This window comes from Balaenoptera borealis (assembly GCF_965194805.1).
Source record: "Balaenoptera borealis genome assembly, chromosome: 20".
Lineage (NCBI taxonomy): Eukaryota > Metazoa > Chordata > Mammalia > Artiodactyla > Balaenopteridae > Balaenoptera > Balaenoptera borealis.
The window spans coordinates 45,572,617-45,595,510 of NC_138879.1; the positions used below are offsets into that span (position 1 = coordinate 45,572,617).

At 48.6% G+C, this 22,894-nt stretch overlaps 2 protein-coding genes across 9 annotated transcripts in view; both read right to left on the reverse strand.

The window, feature by feature from the left end:
• PHF12 (PHD finger protein 12) overlaps positions 1–16,529 on the reverse strand; it is a 40,152-nt gene extending 23,623 nt beyond the window's left edge. The window contains exons 1-2 of one of the 4 annotated variants that reach the window (XR_014238568.1): positions 15,864–16,529; positions 15,035–15,216 (exon numbers count right to left, since the gene is read on the reverse strand). Coding sequence is in view for 3 of the 4 variants with exons in the window: in XM_082372688.1 (XP_082228814.1) it covers positions 15,035–15,336 (302 nt within the window). In the remaining variant the exon portion in view is untranslated. Of the gene's footprint in view, positions 1–15,034; positions 15,463–15,863 lie in introns of those variants that run through there. The other 3 variants (XM_082372690.1, XM_082372689.1, XM_082372688.1) reach the window with 3 other exon arrangements.
• A 3,171-nt stretch (positions 16,530–19,700) lies between these two features.
• The window catches only part of SEZ6 (seizure related 6 homolog), a 98,064-nt gene continuing 94,870 nt past the window's right edge, over positions 19,701–22,894 (reverse strand). For 3 of the 5 annotated variants that reach the window (XM_082372695.1, XM_082372698.1, XM_082372697.1), the window contains 7 exons: positions 22,691–22,885; positions 22,117–22,308; positions 21,833–22,030; positions 21,516–21,554; positions 21,155–21,272; positions 20,968–21,070; positions 19,701–20,803 (listed from right to left, as the gene is read on the reverse strand). In XM_082372695.1, coding sequence (XP_082228821.1) covers positions 20,771–20,803; positions 20,968–21,070; positions 21,155–21,272; positions 21,516–21,554; positions 21,833–22,030; positions 22,117–22,308; positions 22,691–22,885 — 878 coding nt within the window. In that variant the 3' untranslated portion in view covers positions 19,701–20,770. The other 2 variants (XM_082372696.1, XM_082372694.1) reach the window with 2 other exon arrangements.

Sequence of the window (22,894 nt, forward strand, 5' to 3'; positions counted from 1 at the left end):
TACAAAAGGAAATCATTAAAAGTTAAAAGTCAGGTAGTGCTAAAATTATCAGTTTCTGCTGCTTAGCAGTAAAAACCATGAAAACACTAATGAGCCAGTGCTGCTTATAAAGACATCAATATGCTTCCTAATCGCTAAAGCTTAGAAATAGCAGAGTGATAATCTCATTTTACATCTAGTCTATTACAGTTCACAAAGTGTTTTCACAGATGCTCTTATTTGATCTTCACCATCATACTGTGAAAATTAATTCTTACTCCCATCATACAGGTATCTCTAAACAGACTTATCTAAAGCCATGGAGTCAGAAAGCAGAATTAGAACCAAAATCAGCTTCCTGGTTCTTCCAAATCTTGAGCTCAATCTGATTTCTAGGTAGTTCTCTTATTTCTAGAGAACACAGTGGAATATCCGTCACGGTATCTTCCTCAACCACAGGGTTGAGCATTCCCCTCTCCTTTAGTCAATATTTATTGAGTTCCCACTGCTTACTAACCAATGCCACACTGGAGGTACCATGCTAGAGGAAGGACACAAAGCAAACAAGTTATGATCTAACCCATCAAGAAACACGGCCTTTAGGGAGAGAGGACCAGAGTCATCCACTCAAGCATTTATTGGACACTATGTTATGCTAGGCAATGTGCTAAGTGGTGAGATTTCAGAAATGGTCCTTGCTCTCAGGGATCATAATGTGAAAAGGACAGTTGGTAATGAGACCACATATAATCAACTACAAACTGATTCTTGCCATACAGACCTATATAAAACTCAACAGCTCATGGATGCCAGACTCAAAACAGAGCCTCAGAACTTTGGTCTTTTGGTACCTGAAGGTGACGGTGGCCTCTCCCCTACTCTTTCCACATCTCAACAACTGCTATTCAGCTAATGGTAATTAAGCCAGTGATCCTTTAAAGATGGTGAAGTTAAGGATCTTGAGGTGTTCACAAGGAGACTATAGTTTTAGAAGAAAGTATATTTCTGTATTTTGAAAACCTACCTGATGAAAGGAAGGTTCTGGGAGTGGAGACACTTCCCTGGGAACAGAGACTAAAGTCCACCTAGCATACAATATTACTTGAGCCTTTAGATTCCTTCTGAGAACTGTCTACGTCCTGGGAAGGAAGGTGAGCCCTGGACGAGTCATTTTCTCTATGTGAGCTGGCTTGTCTTGGAAAACTGGTAGCTCTTTAGCCAACAGGCCAAGGGCCTTTATTTTATTTTCTGACTTCAAAAGAATATGGCCTGCGGTGCTGCGAGACAGGCACCCTTCTCCACGGCAGAGAAGAGAGTGCCCTGTGAGCATGGCGCTCTTGCAGAATATCTTCCCATCTTCATGGCTATGGATGTTTCCTTCCAGATCGTTTGTTAAAAAGCCCTGGCCTGGGGCTTCCCTGGTGGCGCAGTGGTTGAGAGTCTGCCTGCCATTGCAGGGGACGCGGGTTCGAGCCCTGGTCTGGGAAGATCCCACGTGCTGCGGAGCAACTAGGCCCGTGAGCCACAACTACTGAGCCTGCACGTCTGGAGCCTGTGCTCCGCAACAAGAGAGGCCGCAATAGTGAGAGGCCCGCGCACCGCGATGAAGAGTGGCCCCCGCTTGCCACAACTAGAGAAAGCCCTCACGCAGAAACGAAGACCCAACACAGCCATAAAAAAAAAAAAAAAAAAAAAGCCCTGGCCTGCAATTCCTGGCCAGAAAGTGACTGTTCACTGCTCTCCAACTTGTTATTTATTTTAACCACTACCTGATCTTGAAGACACTGTTAGCTATAAAATACTTCATAACAATAGAGCTCTAAATCTTCAGAGATTGTACGACTGAAGAGTATGCGTCTCAGAGTTTGGTGTGGCTCTCTGTGAGGCCTGAGAGGGCCTATAAACTGTTAACAGTAACATCTGCACACAAACCAATTAAAAAGCTGGACAAAGACGTTAATTTTTTCAAACTAAAACTCCTAAAGCCAACCTCTGCAGCGGGACTCTAGCATCTGAACTTCCATAAACAAATACAAATGATGCATCTCTGTTGCTGAAGAGGGTGTCTAGATTGGTCTATTTCTGGAGTCATCGAAGAGAAAACCACAAACATACACCCCTCAGCTAACTGTAATGCCTGCACTGACAGACCTCTCCGTGTCAAAGATTCAAAGCCCAGAGCCAGATGATCCCAACTTACAGCCCAAGGACAGAGCCCAGTTTTAATTTAGAATGCCTCTTTCATTCACTAATGAGGCTGCAGCTCACCACTGCAGGTGGAAGATGTTGGTAGTTGTCATGGTTCTTGGCTCTCTGATTAAGAGGATCTATTTCAAGTCATATACCAGTGTGGTTGATCGGAGTCTAACCTCACTCATCTCCCTCGCCTGTTAATATATGTGAACCTGCACGACATTAACATTTACTTCAGATTTAGTCGCCACCAGTGGGACCTGTTGCTCCATAGCTCTGCGTTAATTATCCACCCAGCACAAGCAGTTTTTCAATATGGAACTGGAAGAGAGAAGGGGGAGGGGAACAAGAGAACAAAGGGAGGAGGGGAGAGGTGAAGGGAGACAGAGAAGCAGAAAAGACTGCCTTTTATTTCAGAGACCTGTTTTTTACATTACAACATGCAGATAAAAATGGCGTTGGGCTGTGGACTTTTTTTTTTTAATATGTTTTTACTGATGTATGGCTTGCAACTGTCCATCCAGCCAAGCAACACTGACATTTTAAAACTTGAGCCAAAGGGAGCCGGAGAGACATGAAAATATCACTTAACCAAATTATAAGCTTTGGTGTATGTCTTAGGACAAGAGGAAGCAAGTGGATGAAAAATACTTAAGAAAGAACACACTCCATTTTCTCTTCCTGGACTGACAAAAATATTCTACTTAACACAAACACTTAACAGGAACACTGTGCAAACAGCATGTCTGCACACAAAATACCAACAACAGCCTTCCACTCAGGTTCTCTTCTAAAAGAGGTCAGTCAAATGACCCTGGTTAGGGTCCCTCCTGTCAGAACCCATCATTCTCCAAGAATCAGAAACTCTCTAGCTACATAAACCGTCATTTCAGTTGAAATAAAATATCAGACTAAGAAAGATTCCGCTGCCGCTGCCCCGCGTCATCTGTATGTCCCTTCTCCCCCCCTTTTTGGTGGTGGTGGGGTATTCAGCAAGCAAACAACGGCACTGAGCAGTTTTGATTTTTAATTTCACAGTTCATGGGTCTCATCCATCCATGTGAGGTCCACTACCAGATAAAAATCCTGCATCTATATTTCACGGCATCGTGTAAGACCAACTGCAGAAGATAATACATGCTCAGAACAGGCCTCCTCTCTCTCAGACTGGCCCTGCTGCTCTCGGCCCGCTCAGGAAACGTGTTGGTACCAGTCAAAAGGGGAGCGAGGGTGATCGCTGACAGGACTACAACCATGTCCCAGCCTCCTAGCAGCCATCTGGATCTATAAAGGCACCTATCAGCACAGAAAACAAGCCTTTTATAAATTGAAATCAGCTTCTGTCCTGGAAAAGCTAAGAGGTGATGGGTAAAGTTTAATTTAACAATATCTTTTAAAACTTAAATTAAAAGCTATATTAATAATTCCCAAATTTAATGATCTGTGTTTTGAGGGAACAAAATTTAATGAAACTTAAATGCCAGCAGAAATAGTAAGCTTTCTCTGGACACTTGTGTGGGTATCAGCTTTTCCCTTCATGGATGGCCTACCTTTCAAAGGCAGAGAAGAGGGTCATATTGAAGGATACTGGAGAGATGAAAGCAGAGAGAAAGTTCATGGGGGTCCCTGAACCTTAATTTCTTACTCTCCTTTATCCCAGCTACTGACTCAAATACAGCTAATGCCACAAAGTACATAAAAAGTACAAGGGCTGCTGGTTTTTTCATGCAGAGTCTTAGTAGCTGTGTTAACAAGGAGGCCAATGAAGTGCCAGGCCATTACAAACGCCCTATTGAGAAACTTAGCTAGTTGCGTCACTTCCACAGGCATATAATCCTTTCAAGCTAGCTGACTGTGCCCCCAAATTTTATTTCCTTCTATGTAGAGCTGGCTTGGGGCATCCTCCCAGTGAAGGACACCTGGAGAAGAGGGTTATAAGAAGTGCAGGGAAAGAAGGAGGGAGGGTAGAACACCAACAGTTATAACAGGTGTTTGCCTCTGCTAACTTCTCTACAAGCCAAGCCTGGTGCCATAGGACCTGATCTACCACTGGTTTGCCTATTCTTGCAATCCTGGCTTCTCTACAATGGAAAATGAGCTGGCTGCAAACATTTAAAAAATGGGCTTCATTCATTCACCTTATGATGGATGCTGGAGCCCACCTATTTTAGAAAAGAGTCAATATTCTGGCCTCAACAGTCACTTTCTTTTTTTTTTTTGGCAACAAAGAATTTTACTTATTTATTTAAAAAAAATTTTTTTAACATCTTTATTGGAGTATAATTGCTGTACAATGTTGTGTTAGTTTCTGCTGTATAACAAAGTGAATCAGCTATACATATACATACATCCCCAACAGTCACTTTCTAATACTCCCAGGGAATATTCCATTGGAAAGAACCAACACTTTTAATTGTGTATTCCATAAGAGTCTCAAAGATATGGAAAACTGGGTACTGTTCCATGGTCAAATTTTAGTGGACTATCAAGAATAAGGAAATAGGCTACACTCTTCTTGCAGACACAGCTCAGGGAACCTGGACCAGTTCACATCTTAGATATTGGACCTAAAATTCTATAAAGGCTGGGAAAACTAAAAACAGTAACATCTTAGGGAGAATATCTATTTGAAATCCAACTAAATGCAGAGAGCGGGTTTTTACCCAAGGCTCAGCTGCTTTTCCCTAAGGAGGATTTCTGCTTCATTTACTCTCCTCTGACAGGGTCTTCCAAAAAAAAACGACGGAAGAAGAATAATGCTACTGGGACTTCCCTGGTGGCACAGTGGTTAAGAATCCTCCTGCCACGCAGTGGTTGAGAATCTGCCTGCCAATGCAGGGGACACGGGTTTGAGCCCTGGTCCGGGAGGATCCTACATGTCGCGGAGCAACTAAGCCCGTGCATCACAGCTACTGAGCCTGCGAGCCACAACTACTGAGCCCACATGCCACAACTACTGAAGCCTGTGCGCCTGGAGTCTGTGCTCCGCAACAAGAGAAGCCAATGCAATGAGAAGCCCGTGCACTGTAACCAAGAGTAGCCCCCCCCGCCGCCACTAGAGAAAGCCCGTGCACAGCAACAAAGACCCAACACAGCCAAAAATAAATAAATTAAATTTAAAAAAAAGAAAAAAAAAAAAAAAGAATCCGCCTGCCAGTGCACGGGACACGGATTCAAGCCCTGGCCCAGAAAGATCCCACATGCCGTGGAGCAACTAAGCCTGTGCGCCACAACTACTGAAGCCCGCGTGCCTAGAGCCCATGCTCCACAACAAGAGAAGCCACCACAATGAGAAGCCCGCGTACCGCAAAGAAGAGCAGCCCCCGCTCGCTGCAACTAGAGAAAGCCCATGTGCAGCAATGAAGACCCAACACAAACAAAAATTTAAAAAAATTAAAGAATAATGCTACTATTTGGGCCAAAACAGCACAGGACTTATTCCCCTCTTCTTTTACCCTTACCCTCGCCCCTCCCCAAACTACTCAGAAACCTCAAAGCTCCCCACCCTGCATGACTGAAGTAATCTCCTGGGCACGCTGTCAAACTGTGCTGTCGTGGTTTGATGCCACAGCTAAGTGCTGACTTGGGCTTCTGAAGCCTTCCAGTTATACCCCTGGTGACCTATTTAGGAGTTGAACATACTTGTCAGAGACAGAGTGCCATGATTTTTCCCTTCGGCCCACTTTTCTCTCAGATGGTCCCTAACCAAAGAACAATCACCCTAAGGGCCTGAATGTGTGCACACAAATGGTAAGATGTGTGGAAAGCTTGTATACAGCAAGCATACAAGCCTTGCACATGAGCTCTTTCCTGTAACTTAAATAACCTGCAGACACTCTTCTTACTATACAGCATCCTACAACACCACAAACTGCAGCCTGAAGTCAAAGATGTCTGATATCATGGAATCAGGCGTCGGAACTGCTTTGAGTTAGAATGGCTAAGTGTCATCTACGCCAGGCAAAACCAAGAGGACTACCAAGGAGGGATAAAGCAAAACGAAGATAATAAAGCAAAACAATGTTTCTCAATGAAGGTCAAAATTAGTGACATAGTTCTCCCTACATTTAAGACATTCTTTCAGAAAAATGGCAAGCAAGATCAAGGAAAGTTAAATATAGCCAACCCACGTATAGAACTATGAAAAGTTACAGGTTTAAACACATTTAATGAGATTTATGTAGTATAATTTTCACAATGTATTTTGACCAATAATTGATGATTGTTAATGGAAAAAGTTCACCACAGAGTTTCCCTCTAATGTTTCCAGAGCTTTGTGAAAACCAAGAATCAGTAGAGGGACTTCCCTGGTGGCGCAGTGGTTAAGAATCCGCCTGCCAATGCAGGGGACATGGGTTCGAGCCCTGGTCCGGGAAGATCCCACATGCCGCAGAGCAACTAAGCCCGTGTGCCCACGAGCCACAACTACTGAGCCCACGTGTTGCAACTACTGAAGCCCGTGCACCTAGATCCCATGCTCTGCAGCAAGAGAAGCCACTGCAATGAGAAGCCTGTGCACCACAACGAAGAGTAGCCCCTGCTCGCCGCAACTAGAGAAAGCCCGTGCACAGCAAGGAAGACCCAACGCAGCCAAACAAACAAACAAACAAACAAAAAAAACATGAATCAGTAGAACTCTACCTGAGGGTTCAGTGAACATGGGAATTAAAAAGCTCACAGCTCATCACAGGAGCCCATGGCTGGTGGAAAGAACAGGAGTAGCTCCACATTGCCCAGTTTCGTAATGCAGAGACTTTTCTAAACTCACTCGAAGTTCCATGCATTTCATTAGCTTTTCTGCTCTTTGTACAAATGCAGACAGGAGGAAAAAATATCCAACAACCCTCTGAGGATCACAGCTGGATAAAAGACTATAAATGTGCTTGTGCTGCCACAAACAGGTTTCCACTCTAGAATTCAACCTTGCTAGTAATTCTGAGAGTTCCCCCACCCCTGCCTGGCTTGGAGGTAAAGTGATGTCTTTGGGCTACAGTCAAACTCAAACGCCACAGAGAGTCCTCTCCTGCTCACTTGAGCTTATTTCAAAAAGAGCCTCACGCAGAGCCCAAATCAGTGGGAAAGACTAACGCTAGGTTCAGGCATTGAGTCCCCGCCACCTGCCTCCCCCGCCCTGCTGTTACTAAGTCTTTTGTCCTTTCAAGACCGGGAAACATTTCCTGGGAGATACCCTGCACAATTTGTCAGAAAACAGGGGAAGGGCGAAGATTAAACACCAAAGCTACTAACATACAGAAAAGCAAACGTAATTAGGGAGAAAGGAAGAGTCACCATGTGTTTGTGTTAACAAAGGTACCATCCACTTCGAAGAACCCAGACATCATTTCTGTTCCCCAACCAGTGTTTATCTTCGCACGTCTCTCATTTGTAATACCACTAAGTATTACGCAGCAATGAGCAGAGGAAATGGGTCAGTCTCTGGCTTTCAAGTAGTTTAATGAGCATTTAGTACAGGATTGCAAAAGGGAAAGTAGTTCTTTGAATGAGCAAGTCAAGTTTTTCTTAGAAAATTTCATCAATCTGCAAGGTGTACTTGGAATTTGCTTATTGTGAATTCAGCAACAGCTGTATGTAACAGCCAAGTTCCTTTTTGCTGATGGGTCCAATCAACGGTTTCTTCTTTTGTCAGTGCCCATTATACCCCTCAGTGTCTTTTGCCTCCCACACAAAACTTCATCTTTATTCTTATTTGCTGAAACTAGATTTAGAAATAATTAAAGGCTTAAAGGATGAGGATTTTGATATCTGTAAGTGGCAGGCAGAAAAAAGAGTCACCTTCTTATTCTTCTTAACTGTTGTTGAGTCATGGGAAAAGCAGTCAGCTAGCGACCTGTGCATGCGTCCTGGGCATGGTGACAAATCTGCAACACCAAAGTGCCTTTCTGAAATCTGGTCTAGGACTTGCACTGAATACAATGTCCTCCTCTTTCAGGAAACTGGCAGGGGGACAGCTGTACTCCTGTCCTCTCTCTTGGGAGGCTAGCATTATGCAGAGGTGCTCTTATAAGTGTCACTCATGAATGGCAATGCAGCTGGCCATGTTGTACTCCCTGGGGACTTTAAGTCAAAGGAAGAGCAAAGTGGAGTTGGGAAAACAAACTTTTTTTTTTCCCTGCTCTGGTGACTTAAAACTCTGGCACCTTAAAACAAAAATGCAGGGACTTCCTTGGTGGTCCAGTGGTTGAGAATCCGTCTTCCAATGCAGGGGACATGGGTTCAATCCCTGGTCGGGGAACTGGGATCCCACATGCCACGTGGCAACTAAGCCCTCAGGCTGCAACTACTGAGCCCACAACGAAGAGCCTGCGCGCCGCAATGAACACCCAGCGCAGACAAAAATAAAAAACAAAAACAAACAAACAAAAAACCCCCAGAAAACAAGAATGCATTTCCAGGAGCCTGTGCTGCATTATCATAGTAAATGCCATCATAACCTCAACCAGAATTTTCCACCAGATTGGTCTGCTTAACTACACACCCAAGGAACTGTTGTGTATGCACTGGGGGTGGGACAAGAAAGTTCAGAGATGGATTTCAGTACTCTACTTACAACTCAAAGCAAACAACATTCAGCTTCATCTATTTTCTATCGCCCTATCACTTGTAGAAGAAAAAATATACCCATTTCTGTTAAGAAGCAGGACACCTGCATTTCTAGGGAGCATCAAAGTAGACGGTTTCTTTTTATAAGCTATATAAAACCTTCAAGCAAATATTCTCTGCATGCCGCCTCGCTATTTACTGCTATCTGGGCTTACATAAAGACATGTATAAATAGGTGAGTTCACTGCACTGTTCGAACAACTTTTTGTTCTTGTTCACCGGGATCAAAAGCTCATTAACTGATCTGTAGTTATTTCCACCCCAAGCAGTTACCAATCAACCTGAAGTGATTAAAATCTTCCTCCTTAAACCAGGAACCAGGGGCCTCCAAGTATGAGAAGTGCCTATACACAGAAATTTTCTATTGTGGCTGGTGGGAGCCAGGTGGGCATCCTGCCTTAGGGCAGGTGGTGGATTTTTTATACTGCCTCTAGGGTAACTTCCAGCCTTAGACTTCTTTGCTAAGAGGAGTCACCCAGAAAAGCTGAAATAGCAACACACCAAATCATCATAAGGTTCCCTCCACTGAGATACACCATCTTGACTGAGTTCACAGAAGAAATCCTTTACTTATTGTCATTACATAGACAATATAGATATAGACATTCAAGTGTGGTTAAATCAACCATCTTTTTCTAGGTAAGACTAAAAATTAAAAAATAAAAAGATAGGGGAAGTGAAAAGACAACCCACAGAATGGGAGAAAATACTTGCAAATCATATATCTGACAAGGGACTTGTATCTAGAATATATAAAGAACTTTTACAACTCAATAATAAAAAACCAAATAAGCTGATAAAAACTGGACAAAGGATCTGAATAGACATTTCTCCAAGAAAATATACAAATGGCCAAGAAGCACATGAAAAGATGTTCAGTATCGTTAGCCATCAGGCAAATGCAAATCAAAACCACAATGAGATAGCACTTCATAGCCATAGGATGGCTTTAATCAAGAAGGCAGGTAATAGCAAGTATTGGAAAGGATGTGGAGAAATTGGAATGCTCGTGCACTGCTGGTGGGAATGTAAAATGATGCAGCCACTTTGGAAAATAGTCTGGCAGTTCTTCATAGGTTAAATGTAAGAGTTACCATATGACCCAGTGATTTCACTCCTGGGTATATACCTAAGAGAAATGAAAACAGATATCCACACAAAAACTTGCACACAAGTATTCATAGCATGATTATTCACAACAGCAAAAAGAAGAAACAACCCAAATATCCATCAACTGATGAATGGACTAGAAAAATATGGTATAGCCATACACAGAATAGTATTCAGCCATAAAAAGGAATGAAGCACCAACAAATCCTAGAAGGATGAACCTGGAAAACTCACTGAGCCCTTTTGAGTAACACTTGTACTTTCACTCAGAGCTTAATAAAAAAGTGTTTCATTCAACACACAGTAGTGACAATTTGAATTCCTTTTCAGTTCAAATCAGGTAATTTATTTGTCTTTATGATTTGGCTTTAAAAAAATTCTCTTGGAAACATACTTGATTAAGAATTTTAAAAAGACCAACATGAATCTCATCTCCAGATTAAAATGAAGGCTGTACCTAAATATGGCTTTTACACATTTAAACATGTAAAAAACAACACAACTCATTTACAAAGGCCCCAAACAGCCCTAATGTACTAGTGGAGCCCATCTGTAAAGTACTTTGAGAGCCTTAAGGAACAGCAGGAGATTGATGAGATTATAACTGCATCCTACCTTTCACTGAGTATGGTAATTAATTTTGGGACAAGCCTGAAACGAAAAATTTCCTACAACAGTACCACTAAGTACTTGCCTTAAATTACACAAAAACTGTTACCTCTGAGAAGTATTACCTCTCTTTCCGGTTTTAATATTTCTGACGCTTCCTTTCTCAACCAAAGCCATCTGGGTCACAAACTTTTGTGAGTAAACAACTCATACCAAGTATTAGTCTTATATTTTTAAACAGCGATTATCCCTTATCTTTGAACTAAAGCACTCATTTCATAAAAATTGGCCCCGGAGCCCCACATTAATTTGACGAAGCATGCATGTGAAATTGAGTTAAAGTTAAATGTTACTAGACCCTTCCTGTTTGAGTGGACCATTTAAAAACAATACTACACACCCAGATTCCAACACAACACAGCAAATGCAAAAATAAATAAAATACACACAAAACCAAATTAGGTTTGTTTATTGTTGAGTTATTTTACTATTGAGGGGGCAGAGTGAAGGGAGGGAGTCCAGATGCTGTCACCTCCAGTTCTTCAGTGCCAGGCTTCCAAGCACTTGGAATGTCAGAAACAAAAGATGTATAAGATAATGTTAAAACAAATGTATTTTAATTCACCACTTGCCTGATACTATTCTAATGACGAGCTAAACACAACAAAATCAGAAAAATCACCTCCTTAAAAGTTCAAACAGTATAGATTTTCTGCAAGGCAGTTTTCTACTGTGTGTGTGAAACCTTTCTTGTTATGACTCACTGAAAATTAAATATGCAAAACTCCAAGCTGAGCTTCGTTTTGCCTGTGCACAGAGACCTTTTTACTCTCATTCTTCGAAAACCTCATTCTGGATCATGCTGCCAACACCAGAGAGAGGAAAGCCGGCCAACAATTCCAAATATAACATGCGGAGGCAAATGCTACAGAAATCTGTCTGACGGGAAGCGACCATGCTGAGGTCTGCTGAGGTAGATGCACTTCTCAACCAGACAGTTCTGGTCGCTCAGACTGTTTGGAGCAAAATGCAATCAGAGGAAACCATCCAGGTTCCAGTCAGCCTCATTACTGATGCCTATGGTATTCACTTTATCAGTGAGAACAATCCTATCCATCTCAAACAGAAAGATGGGTCTGCGGCAACCAGAGCTCCACCAGTTAGTCTAAATTTTTTTTTTTTTTTTTAAGGCCAATTTTTAGAGACCAGTCCATGAAGATCAGTATTTTCGGAAAGCTCAACTTATGGCACAACAATTATGATAAAGGTCAGGTTCCCCAGGGAACACTTAAAAACATCTCTTCCTAATTCTCTAGGAGCAGGTTTAGTAACCCCTAACCCCACTCTGAATAATTGATAAACCAGTTAAACTTGGATAAAATGATTACACTATCACTTAAACAAATATGAAGACATCAGCTCAAGTTTAATTCTTCAGTGAGTTCATGGTACTGAGCACAGGACAATTCATTCCCTCACCCAGAAGCTCATCAGAGAAAACCCAGAAAGAGGGCTCCCAGTCTAACTGGGAAGAAAGGACTGTTTCTCATACAGAGCCCTGGCCCCTGAGATAAGACAAGACAATTAATACAGCTTATGTGACCAGTCATTTCCTCCAGTAGATTACCTTAGGAAAAATCCCCTGTGGTTATGGCCATGTCACTAAGCCCAAGAGGTAAAGCTGGCCTAGAATCACTTCGGGAGCATTTTACTAGATGCTGTTCACTGGGAGGCAAGCTGGAAAGGCCACCAGAGACTGAAAGAGGCCTTGTCTCACAGAATTTTGAATGGAGACCCACAGCAGCATTGCAATTATGACCTACAGGGTTTGCAAAACGCCATCTTCACTTTTGAACATTCTGTACATAAGGAAAATTATCATTACTATGCTTATCTAAATAATCCAGTCTTAGTTAAAAAGGGAAGCAAGAGAAAATATAGTCACACCTCCTAACCTCACTCCCACATGACACAAATAAACAATAACGGGACAAATTACCATGAGCACACCCAGGAATCAAAATTTTCTGACACCGTTAAGTGCTTGACCTAACTACTCGGGTTGAGATGGTTAATGAAATATTTCACTTGGGCTAGAAAGAGTGTGGGGTAGGAGGCAGGAAAGTGGGGTAAGCCTCACTTGAAAGAAGGGTTCCTGCCTTTGTATCAATATCTGCAACGTTTTGTGATATATGTAACTACTCAAATAAGTCAATGGTACATTCAGTACTGGCATCTTCAAAGAGGGAACTGGAGATGTGAAACAAGCTCTGCCTCATTTACTAGGATTCTCAAAGCTCTGATTACCAGTTCCCATTCATGGTCTTAAAAAAAAAGTAGTCAGTGAAATGCACAGTCTGAATCTCACTAACAGCTAGAAGCCCCTCCCTCTCTCCTACCAGCTAAAGTAGAACTGTTAATTGTTAAAATTTGACAAGACTTGAACTCATCAAATTCAAAGATTCAGGGGTTAGGTTTTATAGTTTGAAAGCCCAATCTCAGGCAAAACAGCACACTTTTTCTATGCCTGAAGTTTCTAATAAACAATTTCAGCTTTATTAAACAAACAATAATAAAGAGCTTACAAAATTCTCACTCAGTATGGGAATCACCATTCTTGGTTAACAGTAACTTCATTCTACAGGTAAAACATTAATCCACATTTTAAATCAAAAAGTCTACAATTCAGTCTTAGTATGTATCAAACAAGCACAATAAGAAAAACATAAGCAACAGGGAATAACTGGTGAGCAACACAACACATCCAGGTACAAATCTCTTCTGTGCTCAAGAACAGCACAGGAAACTTGACAGGAGATTTTTTTTTCCAGGTGGATTACACCTTATACCAACAGGAAGCAAAGGTTAAAAACCACAGACCCTTACTGCTGGTATTAGTCACTTCACAATAAAAATTTTAAAGCCATTGGCAAAGCTTCCTCCAGGATAATCATTTTTGTCTCTGCAACATTACAAGCCAAGATGGGGTGCTCTCCTGGGCAAAGGAATCTTGGGAATGGTAATGGGAGCTTCCTACAAAACTCCTGACCACAGACTTAATTTGCCCAGTCTCAGTCATCTGTCTAATAAGTGTTCCAAAACCTGCAATTAGTACAAATATACAATGGGCACTATTCCACCAACCGAGAAACGGAATGTTAATGGAACTGTGTAGAGAGCTTAAGGAAAACCACTTTTTTTTTTTTTTTTTAAAAACAGAGAGCTAAAAGAGGCAACATCAAAAACGGGTGGGAACAAACAGAACAGCCCCTCTCCTTCCCTCTCTCTCCAGCCATCTCCTCTCATAAACGTCTGCCTCAGTCAACTGTTGCTGAACAGAACAAGACCCATCAGAACAAGATGCAATCGGGGTCCCGGCGCAGATGTGGGATTTTTGTGGAGGGCAGAGGTGATTTCTCCAGGCAGAACCTGGAGTTTAAACTCTTCTTGGCCGGACTGTTCTGGGCTGAGCTGCAGAGGAGGATCAAGCAGCGGGCGACCAACCCTGGTCCCTCCCTCCCTCTTCGGTCTCTCCCCTCCCCTCGCGTTCAGTAAGCGTGGGGCGGGGGCGGGCGGAAAGCGCACAGCTTTCCAGCTCTCCGGTCCTTAAAAATGCCCTCGCGGAGCCACCACACACAATCCTAACCCCGGCAGCAAAGAATTCTGCAGCGAAGGGTTCGCCGATCCCGAGCGGAGAAGTGAAATCGGCGCCCAATGGCAATTTTAATTGTCTAACCCGGTCCGATTTCCCAAGAGGCGGCAGCGCGGGGCGGGGAGGGAAGAGGGAGGCAGCTCCGACAGGCAACAGGGGGCAAGCGGCGGCAGAGAAAGGGGACTAAAGCGGCAAGATCCCAGCCCCGGCCCCCGAGGAGCTTCCGCAGAAAGGACCCCGAGGCAACCCCCACCGTTCCCCGGGAGACGTTTGCAAATCATATATGCAGCCAAAATGGCGCTGAGAATAAAAATATAATTTAAAGGCAGGTCGCCATATTGTAAACAGAGAGGCAGAGAGAAGAGGCGGACTCGAGAGACACCCTCCATGATTTCTTCCACAGCCGGGAGCGCCCGGGCGCCGGGTCCCGCGGGTCTGGACCAGGGCAGCTCCGGCCGCCGAGGGCTCCGCGCACCCACCGCGAGGACAGCTCAGCCAGGCAGGAGCCCGAGGGCGGCGGGCGCGCGGGGAGCCGAGCGGCGCAGGGCCCGGAGCTCCTCCCCTTCCTCCCCGCCACCGTCGGCCGTGCCCCACCGGCTCCGTCCCGGCTCCTCAGTGACTTCCAATCCCAGATGGGGCTCTCCTCACCCCTCCCAACCCCCACCTCGGGGTCCGGACCCACTGCTGCTCCTCCCCCCCCAAACGGCCGGATCCGGGCAGCACCTGGGGGCGGGGAGGCGCTGGCCCCAGCGGCTGCAGAAAGCTAGCGGCTGCAATCGCCCGTTATTTCGGCAGCCACGGGTAGGCCGGGTGAAGGAATGTTCCGAGAAGGGTCCGCCAAGGGGCTCCGGAGGGGTCCCCAGACCTTACCAGCACTGGAGATGGAAGGCGGCCGGGCAGTGGTCACAGCACAGGAGATCCCCACCTTCTTTGCAGCTATCGCAGCTGTCGTGGTTGGTGGCCCTGCCGCTTCGCCGGGGCTCCTTCTCAGGCTTCCGACTCCGCTTTTCTGCCTCGTCCGTCTTGGGGGGAGCCAGCAGAGCTTGGATTTGCTGCACACACATACAAATGGCGTGTGTGCACACTCGGAGGTCCCGGGCGGTCCGTCGCCCCCCCGGCGCGGCTTCTCCGTCACCCACCCCTCTCCCCCCTTTTGTCCTTCTTCCTCCCATCCAGCCTGCTCCCAGAACCTCTCAGCCCCCGGAACCAGGGGGAGCCCAACCTAACCGCGTTCCTGCAGCACAACAACGAGAACGGCTTCTTCCAAATGGGGAGGATCAGAGTAGGGGGATGGGGAGAGGGTGCGCGGTTCCCTTCTCGCCACTTCCTTGTATGGACAGTGGGGGACTCCAAAGCCAGGCTCGGGAGAGGCCTGAAGCCCAGTACCCGGACGTGCTGGGGGAAGCACAAAGGGGCCGACAAGAAGGGGGTGGGGAGGCCCGCCGGTGCAACGAGATGGAGTGGGTTGGCGCCTCGGGAGAGCGAATCGAGGGCGGCGGGTAGGTGAAACTGCTGCAAACGTCCTCGGCGGCTAAGCGTAGCCCCCCGAGTTGCAAAGATGGGAGGGAGAGTCTGGGTGAGGAAGAGCCCACCCCCCCCCGGCCCTCTTGCGCTGCGAACTCAGGGCCGGCTTTGTGGGGCGGAGGGCGGAGGTTCCCTCCCGGCGCTGGGGGAAGGGGATGAGGAGGGCCACTCTTACCTCCATCAGCCCCCCCGACGTGTCCAAGTCGTACACGATCGTCTTGGTCTCCATTTTCTCCCACATTCATCCACCTCCCGGGCTGGGCGCTCTCTGCTCCGGCCCCCCCAACCCCGGGGGGAGGGGGGAAACGGGGGGAGGGGGTGCTCCTGACCCCGGCCCCCCTTCTTTTTTCCAAACACGGGTCCCGACTTCCTCGCCCTGGCTCCCCCCCACCCCCCGGCCCCCAGTCCCCGGGACGGCAGCGTCCTCCCCACGGGCCGTGAGGGGGGAGCGGCCCCTCAGCCCCGGCCCGGCGTCTGGCTGCACGGTGGGTCCCGGCTCCGGGGGTCAGGCCTCGGCGGGGCCTAGTCCCACAGGCTAAAGCCGGTGCTGGCGACCGCTGGTCCGGCCGGGAAAGCTGGCGGGCGCTGCCATCCCGGGGTTGGGGGGATCGGAGTGGGGGTGAGAGGTTAGGTGAGGTTGTGGTACGTGAGGTGACTGCGGGGAGGGTGATGGGGGGTGGTCCCCGGGCTCCGCCTCTCGCCGCCGCCGCCGTCTGCGTCCCGGCTGCCGCGCACTTGGCGCAAACTTACCGCGAGCGCCCGCAAAGCCACCCGCGCAGGCGCCCCGGGATCGCCGCTCGCCGCGCGCAACCGCAGTGACAGCCGGCGGCCGGGCTCCCGCGCAGCCGCAGTGAGGGGGTACCCCCCAGCGCGCAGCCGCGCTGGCATTCGTCTGGAGAGCCGAAGCCCCGCCTTTCTGCCCTGCGCCAGCGTACTGAGAGAAAAGGGCGGGACTTGAGGTCTCGCGCAGGCGCCTGGGAGAGCGCCTCAGGGTCATAGCGCAGCCGCAGGAACATGGGGATTCTTCATCCATTGGTGTTTGAGTATAGACCAAGACTACTCTGTTCCCGCGCAGGCGTGTTGAGGATGCTCCCCTCCCGCCCCACAGCAACACGGCCGGCTCCGCGCAGGCGTATTGTCAGCTGAAGGCCCTAACGAGAATGCTTCTCCTTTCGCCATTTTGGTAGTGGGATATAAACTACCATGTCCTTGGAGTCCTCAGGCATGAACAGAAAGGAGCAAAGTGTAGTGTTGGCTAGAGCTGGTAGGCTGTCGGTGACAGCAAGTACTCCTAGGGATGTTGTACTGGACTTTTTGGTTCCAGCGTCAGGTGTGGCTGGACCAGGCGCCATATTGGTAAAGAGAAAAGAAAAGCCATCGCGACGGAAAACGATGCTTTTGGTGTCGGGTTGGATGGCTGCTGTTCCCTCTTCCCTCCCGCTCCCAGCAGTAAATTTTAGCCTGAGCATTCCTGCCTTTCGTGGTAATGAAAGGAGAGGTCAACCTGCCCGTTACTACCCTCTCTTGATCACTGTCCCTGAGAATTGCTTTCCAAGAGAAAGCCAAAAGCGAAGAGTTTGTAAAGCGGACAACGCCCAGCTACCTGCCTACAGTGGACTTCAACTCCCAGTTTGCAATGCGCAAAGGGTCCAAAGGGCGAACGGGAGCGCATTGCATCCTGGGAGCAAGAATCGCGGTGGCGCTGGTGGGTTATGGGGGCCGTAGTTCCGTGTGCATGCGATGCTGTGGACGGTAGCATGGACTCGGGGAAGAGTGATTTGCCTGCCGGAAAGAGATACTTTTCAGAGCTGCCGTGCTGCATGCTGGGATTTGTATTCTGAAACGCCGCACCTCGAATTCTGGGCGGGGCTTCACGCTCTCCACGGCGCCCGCCCCTGCCCTTGGTACCATCTTCAGAGACTGCCAGTTATCTCTGCCTGAATGTAGATGAAGCGGTGGAGAAGGGAGTGGCATCATTGTGCCTGACACTAGGCGTTTAGTTGGCGTTGTTACCAGGTAGCTGTGTCCTGGCTCACTTTTGATGTTAAGGTGTACTTAGCATTCTCAGAAGCCTAAAACTGGAAAGGGCTTAAAAACCATCTCTATTAATCTCCTCACTTCCAGATGCACAAAGAAGAGCAGTGAATGAAACAGGAATCAAACAGCTTTCTTGATTCCCAGGCTAGGATACTGTCTAACTGCCTGTGACGAGTTGCTGCTTTTTTGGGGAGAGTAAGGAGGATGATTGGATAGGGTGGGGATGTCGATGTGTGGTCTTAGGTTTCCGTTTTTCTGACTTTCCTAATGATCCTGTTGTTGCCTGGGAAGAACGATAAAGTCCTGGGCCTTATTGATCAAGCAGGGGAGTATATCATGTAGATCGGCCCTCTCTGCCCTCTACCAGCCTCAGCAAACAAGAAATCTTAGTGGCTATGGGCCAGAGATGTGGCCCTCAGAGAGAGGAGGGCTGAGCTAGAAGTATGGAAGTGGCCGGACCTCATCTCTTCTTAGGCTGTATTTCATGCCACAGACCCTCAGAAATGGATACATCATGTGCCCTCTCCCACTGGCGTCCTTCCTACTGCTCAGGGCCCAGCTGTGTTGCTGTGTCAGCCTGAAGGTATTATGGGGCAGAAAAGTAAGCCATTGGCACATGTCCAAAGAGCCAGGCTTTGCTCTGATCAACACCATCATTGCTGTTGAGAACAGAATAGGCATTAATGGGCTAAAGAGGGAAATAATACTTGGCTCTGTTGACAAGTGCCAGGGGAACTAATCACTCCACAAACCTTCCTCTCAGAACTTGGAGGATGAGGTCAGCCCAGTGGGGCCAGTAGTTGGTGCCACCTTGGAGAGCTCCAGCCCTGGCTGTTCCAGGGGGATTGAGAGAGAGCAGGTGGGTTACAGATGCCTTCGGAAGTGACCTCTTGTGGCTAATTTAGGCACTGCATCCTGCATAGACTGGAGCCTCTCCATCCTTCAAGGTGGCTTGTGGTAGAACCAGGAGGTGGGCAGCCATGAGTGGTCAAGACATCCCCGCTGGATGACTGTAGAAGTTCTGGTTGCTGCTACTATTTCCATCAGAGATTTTGTGTCATCTGGCTTCTGAGTGCCCTTAACTCCCTGTTGCCTCCCTCTTGCTCTTACTCCGGAGAGCAGCCATGCAGAGCATACCTCTAAGCATGGATGTATAATGGGGACCAAGGCTGGCTAAACACATCTCAGGAGGTGCTGGGGGCCATGGGGAAGGGGCATAGAGGCTGGGAGGGACCAAACATGGCAAACTTAAGCACATCCACTTCAGTCACCTCTTTCTGGAGTCCATGGATACAGCTTTTGTTAAAATAGGAGCCAGGCCCCTATGCTGCATTGCCTCTGTGCCTGACAGTCTGGATGTTCTCTGAGGACAAGACAGACTAGAGCCTCATGTTCAGGGGTTCAGTCTCTGATTCCTATTCCAATTTCCTAAGCCTTGCTAGCTGGAAGGAAGCGAAAGAAGAGAGGCGTCAGGCTTCCTGGGCTTTTTCAGCAATACAGTGGCTTAGAGGACAGGCTTGGGAATGTGCCAGCCTGCAGTTCTGGACCTAGCAAAGAGGAGGAAATGAAGCATTGGGATTGATGAGCATTTGGGTTCCTGGGCTCCCATACCCCTGTGGCACCAGCAATTGGGACCTCTCATTTCACATGCCATCTGTTGCACTGACCTTGTTGGGACAGTAGTCCTGAAGCACTGGCATGTGACTTTTTTTCTGTTGTTGTTGTTGTATTTTTTTTGGCTGTGCTGCGCAGCTTGCGGGATCTTAGTTCCCTGCAGGGATTGAACCCAGGCCACCACATTGAAAGTGCTGTGCCCCAACCACTGGACCGCCAGGGAATTCCCATGACTGGGTTTTGATAAAATCTGGAGATGATCAGTTGGTAGGTCCAGCATGCCTTCTGGTCCTAAAGTCCACATCCCATTTATCTTCCACCTTCCTTCCCTCCAAGAAAGTACCATCCACCAGGCCATTGCTTGGTTTTTTTCAAAAACACCATTTTAATAAGGAAACAACAGAAATAGAAGATTGTTCTCTGGCTGGAGCCCAGACGCCATATAATACATTACATGTACAAAGTGGCCTGCAGCCAGCTTCTGGGCCTCTCCCTGGGACGCTCTGACCCCCTATTCCATGCCAAATTCCTGGACCCTTGGACCTCTGCTCCTCTCCAGAATATACCTGCCCACTCCCCTTATCCCAAAACGCAGTGGCCAGGAGGGAAGGCTGACAGGGGGCTGGGGTTGGAGGAGGGGCTAGTGGGAAAGAGGATGTTTTTAACAGCCAGGCTGACATCAGGGGAAGGTCTCCCTCTCTTCAGGGTGCAGGGCTGCCAGGGGAGCAGCGGGGTGTCCTGCTTTGGTGTGGAGCATGAGTGGTGTGGCCTAGGGAAGCCCAACCTGAGCTTGGGGTAGAGTCCCTAAACCCCTTAGGATCCCTTAGAATTATTGCCTCCCCCAGGAAGTGACAGAAGGCAGAACTGATCATTCCCGGGGCCTTAGAGAAAGACTAGAGACCCCCACCCCGCCGAGGGGGCTGATGTCAGCATGTCAGGACTACCCAGAGGTCACTGTTGAGAGCAGTTTTGGCCACTGGTGATGGCCCCGTGAGGAGCACCCTGGCACAGTTTCCGCCACTGTCAAGTTAACCCTGCTGCAGGGTGCTACATGCCAGGGCTGGATGGTGGTCACATGGAGAGAGGTGCTCCCGCTCTGCCTGTGAATTCCAGGCTGGAGGTCCAGGGCACGAAAGAGAGTCAGGAGAATGCTGGTTCTTGATGCCTGTGCCCCAGCTGTGTTCTGCCTAGAGGAAGATGCCCCTGACTTGGACCCAAGGAGGGGCCCTAAGTGGGCAGTGGTACCAAGAAAATAGGCCCTGGTGGGCATTGCAGGTGGGAAGAGCACAAATTCTTGAGGGATTGGTGGCATCTCTTCCCAGGTGGTATGTACAGGAGGTGGAGGGACAGCAGGAAGCTGGGAGCCCTGCTGCTGGGCTGTGATGCAGGGCTGAGCCGGCTTCCCCAGGCTGCCCCACCTAGATGGAGACTTCATATTCTCTCGTCTCCTGCAAAGGAAAGAGACTGCTGGGAGTTGGAAACTTGTAAAATGTTCGCCGGTCCATAATCCACCTTCCCAAGGGAAAGGAAAAGAGAGAGAGGGCTTGGCAGGACCCTCAGGGGTACCTGCCCAAGGGAGCATAGGATTGGGTCCTGATTAGGGTGTCAGGCCTGGCCTGGGTACTTACTCCAGTCTCGTAAGTTGGATTGTCAAATGCTGACTCCACGGTGATGCGGTCATAAGGGCGGGGTCGTGTTCGGGGCAGCTGCAGGGGGCTTTTCCCCTGGAGCCTGTGCGGCAGAGAAGCCTGTGAGTCAGGAGTGCTGGGCAGGAGTGAGTCAGGGGTGCAGGGCAGGAAGGGAAGCCAGACTCACCTGGAGAAGTAGAGGTACACACCTCCCACCAAGAGCGCCATTGCCACCAGCGGCAAGAAGATGGCAGCTGCAATGTGAGCAGCATCCAGGGTGCTGGAGGCAGCAGGCGCCTTGGCAACTGAAAGCACAGAGGATGGGATTGGGGCAGAGGCCTGGATCCCACATCCCCTCACCTCTGCCCAGGGGCATCCAGCCACCAGCTCCCTCTAGCTGGCTGGGGGCAGGGAAGGAGCTTTTTGCCCCGCTAGTCCCAGACCTCTCTCTTTCTCTGCCCTCCCTCCTCAGAGAACCCATGGCCTGGGAGCTGTGAGAACTAGGGGCAGGGAGATTATTTCCCTGGCCCTCAAGGTTGGGGGCTCACCATCCAGGCTGCGGCCGCTGTAGAAGCCATCCAGAGAGGCTGGAACAAGAGGGGAGGGCCAAGGGCAGTGGATGAGCCCAAAGAACCAAACCACTAAGGTAGGGAGTGGGCTGATCATGGGAAGGATTTGTCCAAGGAGAGCCCATCCCAGAATTTGTCTTGGTGTCACCAGGTCAGACGGATCTGGCAGAGACTGGGGAGACCAAGAATAACATGAAGGGGGCATGGGCAGGGGGTTCTGGTTCTCAGCACTTGACATCTTTGCCAGAGCAGCCCTACGGGCCAGGCAGAGGTTCCGGGGGTGGCAGGGCACTCACCAGCCCTACAGATGGGTGGGGGGTCACTCCAATGTGAGGGGTGTCCGGGCACACACTTAATGCTGGCCTGGCCCTTCAGCACGTAGCCAGGGGCACATGAGAAGTGGATAGTAGCCCCCGCTGGGTGCAGCTGCTTCTCAGGACTGCGGGCACCATTCTCGGGGGCACTGAGGCCATGGCACGGCTTGAGATGTTCCACTGCAAAGCAGGCAGAGCCCAGTGAGGGTGCCAGGCCCCTAGCCTCCAGAGGCAGCATCTTCCCATCCTCCTCATCTGAGACTTACGGAGACATTTGGGGGGCCGGTCGCTCCACTTGGGGCTGCTGGCTTGGCGGTCATGGCAGGTGAGGATGGCACTACCCGTCAGCACAAAACCCTGGTCACAGATATACTGCACGGTGGCCCCCACGGGAAACTTGGGGCTAGATATGAGGCGTCGGCTGTGCTCCACATCCCCAGGGTCATGGCAGGAAGTCACTATGGGTGGGGGGTGATGGGGGGAAGTAGCTCAAGTAGAACTCAGCAAAAGCCAGTCCATGCTGGCTTTGTTCCAAGTCAGCCAACATCTTCATGGCATATGGCTCCACCCCTATTTATTTGCCCCTACCATTTTGCTGGTGTATCTCCTCATTTGCCCCTTCCCGTCCATCAGAGTCAACAAATACTGATTGGCCATATACCAGGAACGAAATACTTGGAGTACTTGGCGGATGACCCTATGAGAAAGTATTATCCCATTTCACAGATGAGGAAATTGAGGCTATGAATACCAGCTAATAATGGCTGGAGTCTGGGTCAGAATCCAGGAGAGAGGCTTGTAGGTTGCGCTGGGGAGAATATGGGGAACAGGTGCACTCACCCCTCTGGCAGGAGGGCAGGTCCTCACTCCAGGTTAGGTCCCACTGGCACATGAGGACACTGGATCCCACCACCTGGTAGCCAGGATAGCACTGGTAAGTGACGACAGTGCCGTGGACCAGCTCAGGCTGCGATGGGCTCTTCCAGCCATTGGGGATCTCAGGCAGCTCCGGACACGTGTCATTACGGGGCACCTCTGGGGGCA